A 9,445-nucleotide genomic window follows, 5' to 3' on the forward strand; every position below is an offset into this window, starting at 1 on the left:
ACACCTCCGGCCTTTGCACAACTAGAATGCACACATCCAATATCGACACACACACTCAAAGAAAAAAAACCACAAAAGTCTCGTCTAAGAAAATTCAAGCATACAAGGGCACTATCAACATCAATCACCACCGATGAGAGCACCCGAACCGTGAGAAAAGTGCTTCAAAAAACGCGGACGCATCAGGAAGCCAGGACTAGTACGGGTACAATGCTGGTTCCAATGGGAAATTCAATCTCGCCGCGCGGCTGGGGTTTGTGGCTCGAAGATTCGCAGCTTGGGCAAGCTGTCTTCGGTAATCGGCACGCACAAGACTGTAGAAGCTGACGGCCGCAGATGGTGGTGGGCTTGTACAACATGGAGAGCAAAAGGTTGTCGTGGCGAAAAAGCAATGGCGCCTGGCCAACGATTTCAACTCGAATCTCGGTCGACCTCCTGCGTGCGTATCTGCCTGTGGATTACGCGCAGGTCACCGGCCGGCCGGGGATCTGGACCCAAATGCTGCCGCCGTCCCATTCACCTTGGTCGGAGTCGATGCCGCCCGCACTCGCTGACACGGGGAGCATGCGCCACGGTAAAATTGTCTAGACAAGATGCACGGTCAGCTCGGCCATCGATTCTCACACTGGACGCGCCTAGCCAATGTGGTCTCGTACAGAGCGGGAAGAAGCACGGTCAGTCCAAGCTCGGTGGCAGGGCCGGCAGATTTTTGCCGAAAGGCGGTTCGGTGGACGGCTCAGGTGATGGTGAATGATACCACATACACCCCGAATGGAGTAAGGCATAGCCTGGCTAGGTTTCCTTTTTCTTTTTTTGCATGCTGAAACAATGACCGGGACTCTCAAGTCGCAAGATCCGGCCATGGTACGCTGGAGCTGTGGCTTATTGGTGATGGGGGGCACTGTTCTTGACTGAATAGGGAGTCCTCGCGTCGCCACTTTCCTTCGTCGCGAAGCAAGAAACTCCAGCCGCGAGGTCGAATTTCCAGCCGCGATGGTTGCGGCAGTGTTCCGACCGCACGGACGATGGTGATGGTTGCAGCAGTTGACGTGGACTGCATCTGTGACGAGCATTCGCACTCAACTCAAGATTGAAGGAAAACAAGTGAAGGGTATGCGCATAGTAGCAAACGGGTTGTTTGACCTTCCATGGCCTCTAATAAAACATAGGTTCTACTTTCTGTCTGATGAACATGATTTTTGGCCAGCCAAGTCACCTGCAGTGCAGTGACAACCGGGATGTGTGTATGGTAAATAAGTGATGACACTGAAAAGATACATGAAATATTTGTAACCAAATTAGATGGTTAACTCCGTTGTTCTGATGTTGCCATGCATCAACATTATCGAAATGAAGGCTGCTTCCATACCCCAGAGAAGAAGGTTGCAGGGGTACAAAACAAGTAGTAACAAAAACACTATAGAATGATCAAACCAGGTTCCCAATCCTAAGGTGAAGTGTTGGCATACACAACCATTTCCCATACAAATTTCAGGAGAGAAGGGCATCTCATCCAGATTACTGTACTTCTGGGTCTCACTGCACAAAACACTATCGACCAGAACAGTTTGCTAGTAGGTTTGCACACGACCTGATGGCCTATGGACAAGCACGGATGCACACGCAATTCCTTTTGATCTTACCTCAAACTGAGGGGAATAGGACGGAAAATTTCAGGCACGGGGAAACTGTACATGTATCAAGTGACAAATACTTGCAACAAAACATATAGCAGCATAAAGAGTCTACAGAACGTGTCGGGCAAAGTTGCAAAACAGCATCATTTTCCAGGCCTTTTAGCGTTTCTCTGTACAATGATCACATGTCATCTACTAACAGCTCTCAAACACTACACACTGGTACTCTGACGAGCGAATTCAGAACTAGGTGCAACACCATCCAGCCATTCAAATGAAACATGATATTGAGTGCTGTCTACCCTGGGACGCTGCCGCTTAGTTACCGGCATTGATTCCAAAAATCCGGACCTTGTGCATGTTCGGTAGTTTCGCAACAACCAGTACTGTGACTGCAATGGTGTTCAAAAAGAGCATAGGATGTTGATAGTCTGTGGTGTGCGAAGCGATCAAGTACCTGCAAGGGAACAGAGACATCCCCATAAATCACGATGCTCACTCAGATCTATAAAGGACAATGGACAGAAATCATGAATATATGAGGAAAAGAATGTGTTCACGCTCATAAAAGGGCTAAGGAATTCACACATTCCGTAAGATCAGGTGACCTGGTAGCTATGAAAATAGCATAGTTAAACTAAACAATCTTCACTCATTATTATAATTTTGCACAGCAAAATTATATTTTGAAAAAAAAAATATGAGAACCCAGTCCTCTAGTAAACTACTCCCTCCGTCCCATAATATAAGAACGTTTTTAACACAGGGGGTATCTTTTATAAGGAAAAAATAGTCATACTGTACCCAAATATATGAAGAATTAGAAGCATGCCGAACATGAGTTTTTGAGGACAAACTAGCAGCTTAATATGATTGTAAAAAAAACTATCAGCTTGATGTATTAAGATTAATTATTTCTTTGCACTTCATGGATAAAAGCGAAGATTTCATGTCGTTGAGTTGTCAAGTCCAAGGCACTATGTTGCAATGGCAGCGATTGGGCGTTAGGCGAAAATGATAAAAAGTTACAATTACAAGGCTGGAAATATTTACTTGTAACCTAATATGGCAGCAAATTACAAGCCTGGACTATATGGGCCAGTAGTAACCCTAGCAGCTCTATTGCTTTTGCTTGCATGCTCTCTCTCTCTCTCTCTCTCTTCTCTCTCCAACCCAGCTCCCATGTACGGCGCTGCCTAGGCCTACTTCAGTAAACTCCAGTAGTTACCAGCTCTACTTCAGTAAACTCCAGTAGTTACCCAGCTCCGCATCTCCTCTGTCCGTGAGCAAATCGGCCACACCGGCGGCGGCCCCTCTCTCGACTCTCGCTCGCTCCACATCAGAAGTTGTATCACATTCTTGGGCCAAAACCGAAGCTTATACCCCCGATCCCCCCTTGGCCGAGCAACGGAGTTAGCTGTGGCGACGCTAGGCGGCATGGTGTCATCATTGATTTCTGGGCTCTTGCCTAACTGAGAAATTCTGGGTGGCGCTCCCAGTCGTCCACTTCAGAGTGCCCACATGATGTATGATGTTTAGGCAATTACTTATTTCCTTGGATAAAAGAGGGCAATTATGTGGCATTATTATTATTTACTACTCCCTCCGTTTCTAATAAAGTCTTTTTAGAGATTTCAATACAAACTACATACGGATGTATATAGAAATATTTTAGAGTGTAGATTCACTCATTTTGCTCCGTAAGTAGCCCCTTATTGAAATCTCTAAAAAGACATATTTAGGAACGGAGGGAGTATGTCTCTATGCGGAAATTTAGTACTCCTCTGTACCAAAATGTAAGACATTTTTGCAGAGAATACACATTGATAATATGCCATGTCGAAAGAACACACATTTCTTCAAGAACAGATACAAATCAGCAGGCCTGTTCTGAACACAAGAGAAGCATGTTGATCAACGTGGTGAAGACCATTAAGACTTATCAATCTACAATCTAGTGGATATAAGGTTCATATCGTTCTGTACTTAACAGACCAATATGGCCGATACTGTGGCCTATATGACCGCAATATGGTTCGATACTTCCATATCGACAAGCAGCCCAAACCACAATATCAACTGATATTGCAGCCGCAACAAACAATATGTAGAATTCCATCTAGGTATAAGTTTTGTTGTTTCTGTGAGGAGCTAAGTAAAAAAGTTTGATAACTGAAAATAGATAATCTGGAAATATCAATCTGTATTTAGTCGTCCTACAAGAATAACATGCGGCACGCAGAATTGCTACCACGACAAAAAACTAATCAAATCTCATGAAGTGTCGCATATGATGGAAACGAAGATTTATTGTGCATAATTAAATCTCATTAAGTGTCTCATATGATGGAAATGAAGATATATTGTGCCTTATCCCAAATTTAATGTCCATGGACTAAATGAGAAACAGATTTTGCGGAAGGATTTCTTTTTTAAGTTCTATCCACACGTTCAAGTGTGGCTATTAAAGCGAAACATATTTCATATATGCCAAACAATCACTATTTACCTTTATCAAAAAAAGACACAGCATACAGGGTTTTGATTTTCCACCATAATTCATGCATATAAATGTGACTGATCTGTCCACTCATAAAGAAAAAACTAAAATTGTACTGTAATTCAATTAAACAGAGTAATCATATGACTAACTATGTTATCAGATGGCAGGCGAACAATTCTAGCAAACGCAAAAAATAGTATGATCAGTTGGGACCACTTCTGATTTTGCTTGCTCACACACCAACCACAAACATGATCACCGCCAAGTATTTAACCAGTTTGCCGCCGAGTTTAGTTACCACTAACCAGACGTGAATAATCAATTATTAATGATAATGAAGTTAATCAAACAAATTTTTCCATAAAAACACTTATGCATGAAGACCACAAGAAATTAAGATATAACATGCAATCACTAAAGTACAAGGGATGGCCCATCTAAATTTACCATATGAGATCCTTGATCGAATTTCTATAAACATTTAAGAACTTGCATTGATGAATTATAGTTCCTTCGATGATTCGATGTCGCTTGCACAAAATTAGTATATTCATACATCAGAGCAATAGAGCAATGCCCAATCCTTACACATGTATAATGGTGTGAATATGCGAGTTAGACCTAGATGTTACTAACAAGTGTTCTTTGCATAATTAATGAATAAGTGTAGTATTTTCTGACTAGCCAGAATCAATCTTTGTGCATACATCCTGCCATACTGTACCTTGCCAAATAAGCCCCCAAAAGCAGTAGTATTAAAAAAATTGAAACAGAATAACACTTACAGGACTACAGGAACCACAACAAGAAATTTTCTGTTGCGAGTAAGCTGCTTGCCGTTGTCCATTTGCTCCCACCAGGTCAATCGATTATACATCCCCTGATCATCAGCAAATGGAGTTCCCTTCTTCCAGTGGAAGAAGTGGTATGTAATCTGAAATGAAGATTCAATTAGGAAAGCAATGAAAATAGAAAAGTAATTTCTAGATAGTATGTTTCATTCTATAATCTTATGAGAAAAATAGCAATATATTTTACTTCCAGAACTGAGGTTGGGCAAACTAGAACTGCGGTATTCACAGCCAGAATGATTTCATGGATTTTGCCACTACATTATTATACTTAAAGTAGCAAAAGAATGATTAAAGGCAAGCTATTTATTTGGCTATTATGAAACAGTAAACATTCAAACTAGAATACACTTCATGTGAAGTTTAATCTCCATGCCAATTGAGTAAACATTCAAACTAGAATACATTCAAACTAGAATACACTTCAAACTAGAATACACTTCATGTGAAGATTATACATCCCCCGGGTTGAACCTATCAAGGTTTTTGAGTCGCCGAGTCAAGCCAAGTCGCCGAGGCTGCGGCTAGTGACTTGCTGGCTTGAGTCAGCGACTTGGCTTGATTAGTCGCCCCAAGTCGCCATGGCACAACAGTACATAGAGCAGCAGAGCACATAGATATACAGCAGCAGAAGAGCACATATACAACAGAGAAAATATACTACATCTAAGCAGAGCACATATAGAGCCCACCCTGCGCTCTCTTTCCTTCGGTCCTCCTCCTTCCCCAGTCCCCACATGATCACATATACAGCAGCAGCAAGCCACGCGAGCCAGTGAGCCAGCGAGTCGTGCGACTAATCACCCCAAGTCGCCGGCGAGCCACGTGAGTCGCGCGACTTGCCCCCTGAGTCAAGTCACCTGCGCGAGCCAGCCACGCCGCGACGACTTGGCAATTAGTCGGCGACTAATCGGCGATTAGTCGGCGACTCAAAAACAGAGGAACCTATTCTCTAACACGACGCATCACCTCTGATTCTTTGCAGTCTTTAGGGACGAAGGAAATGCTTCGTATATAGATACTGACTTAGGGTGTATTAAGGACAATACGAGCTTGGAAATGTGGCAAATTGTGGTTAATTCGCCCTAGCAAGTAGTCGGTACTATCCAAGAATACATGAATGATATATATAGTAAACAAACAGTGTAGGGAGCACTGCATAACTATATGATATCTAAGCTAAAAAGCACTGTATAACTATATGAACTCTGTGCTAAAAAGTCTTTGGAAGTGTACGTCAGCAGACAGAATGCTAATCGGTGTACTCTGCTATTTCAGCTACTATACACCCAACAGGGGCATAACTATGGTTTGCTATTTCAACACTTTGAGGATGGAAGGGGAGACATCAATCCTTGCTAGTGATACTTATCTAGTCTGTATACCCATAAGGCAGGAACATGCAAAACATAACAACAAAATGATGGTAAGCTGAAACCTGAATGCATAGAGGATTAGATAGAAATCCTAAAACACCGTGGTGCATGGACTGAAATGCTGGCTACCGTGGAGGCTTGGAATTCCATTAGTCCCAAACTACGGCTAGTGCTTGCTGGCACGCGAATGATGAGTGGTTGAGTAGGGGGGACGCATCCAGCACCAGTAGGGTGGGAAAGCCAAGCCAATACTAGCACCAACAATTAGTTGGCAGGTTGGGCGAATGCGTCATAGCAATTTGTAGCTAGGGGAGGCGATGGGTAGGCAGATGCGAACGATCTATCCCAATTCCTGACCGCACGAAGCAAGCAATCGATGTAAACTAAGTCGAGCCGCAGGCCTTCAGATCCACGGGGGGGCGCCCAAGCCAACCAAGCAGCCAATCCCCATCGCAATCCTAATCCAGGAGAGAGGCGGAGATATGTAGGGGGGGGGGGGGGGGGGGGAGGCGGGTACCGCGAAGTGGCCGAGGTTGACGAGCGTCCAGGCCATGCCGGGGGTGCAGCCGAAGATGGAGAGGATGAGGAGCCAGGAGACGAAGAGGATGAAGATGTAGGTGGTCCAGACCCCCGGGTACATGAACCACTCAGTGTTCTTGTTCAGATCCGGCGGGGGCACCGCCTGCACGTACAGCTTCGCCATCGATCCCCTCCCCTCCCTCGCCCTACCGGCGCGCGCGTGCTGCGGGGCGGTGGCTCCGTCCGGCTCGGCGTCGCGGGAGCTGCGGCCTGCGTGCTGCTGCGGGCTGAGAGGCCGGAATGGATCGCCGCTATGTAGGAGGGGCCTGGTTTGTTGCCGGGGAGGGGAGGGGAGGGTGGGGTGAGGGTAGGTCAGCGCGGAGGAGGAGGAAGGTTCAAAGATGGGGGACGGAAGAGTATTTCCTGCGAGAGGAGGAGGAGGAGAGGTGAGGTGAGGGTGGGCGACCGACGGGGACGAAGCGACGCCGACCGTAGGATGATGCACGCCGCGACCGCGATCGCGACGGGCGGGCCGCGCTTGGGCCTGGCCTGGTTATTCTGAGCATATTTTCTCTCTTTTTTTGTATATTTTCTCCTGCTTCCTCCTTTCTTTGGTTTTTTTTTTATTTTGCCCGGCCGTAAAGCGAGATGTTTGTTCTCGTTGAATTTGTTTTTCTTTTGGGGGGAGCGAATGTTCTGGTTAGATTTTGTTCGATTGTTGGTTGGGATGCTCTTGTTGGATTTGTGATGGTTTAGTTGCGCTAACTTGTAAGATGTTCTAGATTTTCACTCCTGTTTATTATTGGACAAACTAATGCGTCGTTTTCAGTGCTCGGTGATGTTCATCCTATATGCCCCCTCGAAGAATGTCTATGGTTCCCGCAAAAAAAGGAAAAAGATTTGTCTATGGTGGTTGGAATGATTCTGCTTAATATAATACTAGTGTCAAGCGAGCCTGGGTTTTGCTTGCGACTCCACAAATCGAGCTGCTAAATAATACTTCCTTCGTTTCTAAATATAAAACGTCAAGGGAGTATGTTAAACGGACAAAAGCTGACCTCATCAAAATTTCAGGAAAAATTTCCCCTTCTCCATAGTACAGGTGGACTGTTGTTCATCAAGAGCAAATTTATAGTACGGGTGGTGGTCTCTTTCGTGATGAATGCTGGGTGGTTGCATACTGACCTCAAGTGACTTATGTAGGATGTTGACTCTGAATGTGTATGATGAGGAGAGTGCTGGCATTCGGCCGCGTTCGTTAAATACAAGGTGCTCGTGTGGACCGTGTGTGTAACCAACGCGCACAAACTTTGTTAATCACGAGTTTAGCATCACTATCATGTGCGTACTCAACCAGAGAACCTTCGCGGTTTCATTTCCTATTTCCGTGAATCATTACGCACACGAGTTTTCTTTCTTTTGCGCTTTCCTTGTTCTTCTCCAACTTGTGTGGGTCGTCTCCGAATTAATTTCTTTGAGTATCACAGAATATCAAACCGTTGAGCAACGAGTCTAATAAGAGTTCAACGTAGCACTCAACAAAACTCACCAGAACACGTTTGATTTTTCACGAGTACTAGATGACCTGTTGCGCCAATTGGCGCAAACACCAACTATAGCCTGGAAATTAAGCGAATTATTTATAAGATTTTTTTTCTCAACTGTCTACAGATGGATATGTTCATACTGCGTAATAAAAGGGTTGATCACACCCCCTACAATACATGACCTGAAATTTCGAAACATCCTGCCCGAAACAAAAGAGACAACTCGTGACCCACCCGCTTTCCCATCCGAGCCTGCGCCAATATTCTCATTTGAGCGTCCACCCGTTGCGTCATCTGCAACCCCAGAATTTAAGCATACTATTTAAACATAAGACGGAAATTAAGTGAATTGTTAGAAGAGACCAATGACAGTCATTGGCGTTGAAATACAGGGTAGGCTTTAGGCCCTAATACGTATCCAACGTATCTATAATTTTTAATTGGTCCATGCTATTATAGTATCAATCGTGGATGTTTTATATGCTATTTTATATCATTTTCTGGGACTAAACAATTAACCTAGTGCTAAGTGCTAGTTGTTGTTTTCTGCTTATTTTTTGTTTTCCAGAAAATCAGTACCAAACGGAGTCCAAACGATATGAAACATTTTGATGATTTGTTCTGGACAAAAGAGACCCTAGAAGCTTCGGGAGGAGACCAGACGAGAAGCGAGGAGACATCAAGGCAACAGGGCGCGCCCTATTACCTTGCGGGCCCCACATGGCTCCGTCTGACCTAATTTCACCTCTATAAATTCTCTAAAATTTAGAAACCAACAGAGAGCCACCCCACAAACTTTTTCCGCCGCCGCAAGTTTTTGTTCTTTCGCGATCCCATCTGGAGGTCATTTCTGGCACTCTGCCGGAGGGGGAATCGATCACAGAAGACTTCTATATCATCCTTGTCGCCCTTTCGATGATGTGTGAGTAGTTTACTACCGACCTATGGGTCCATAGCTAGTAGCTAGATGGCCTCTTCTCTCTCTTTGATCTTCAATACAATGTTCTACTCG

General features: G+C 44.5%; 1 protein-coding gene across 1 annotated transcript; it reads right to left on the bottom strand.

Moving 5' to 3' along the window:
* Positions 1 to 1,697: 1,697 nt before the first annotated feature.
* LOC123190042 (ORM1-like protein 3) lies at positions 1,698 to 7,338 on the bottom strand. The gene is made up of 3 exons (XM_044602599.1): positions 6,885 to 7,338; positions 4,926 to 5,074; positions 1,698 to 2,094 (listed from the first exon to the last, which is right to left on the bottom strand). Exons 1-3 carry the CDS (start codon positions 7,068 to 7,070, stop codon positions 1,956 to 1,958), a joined length of 474 nt encoding a protein of 157 aa, XP_044458534.1. The 5' UTR covers positions 7,071 to 7,338; the 3' UTR covers positions 1,698 to 1,955.
* Between the last annotated feature and the right edge of the window lie 2,107 nt (positions 7,339 to 9,445).

Source organism: Triticum aestivum, chromosome 2A, assembly GCF_018294505.1.
Source record: "Triticum aestivum cultivar Chinese Spring chromosome 2A, IWGSC CS RefSeq v2.1, whole genome shotgun sequence".
NCBI classification, from domain to species: Eukaryota; Viridiplantae; Streptophyta; class Magnoliopsida; order Poales; family Poaceae; genus Triticum; species Triticum aestivum.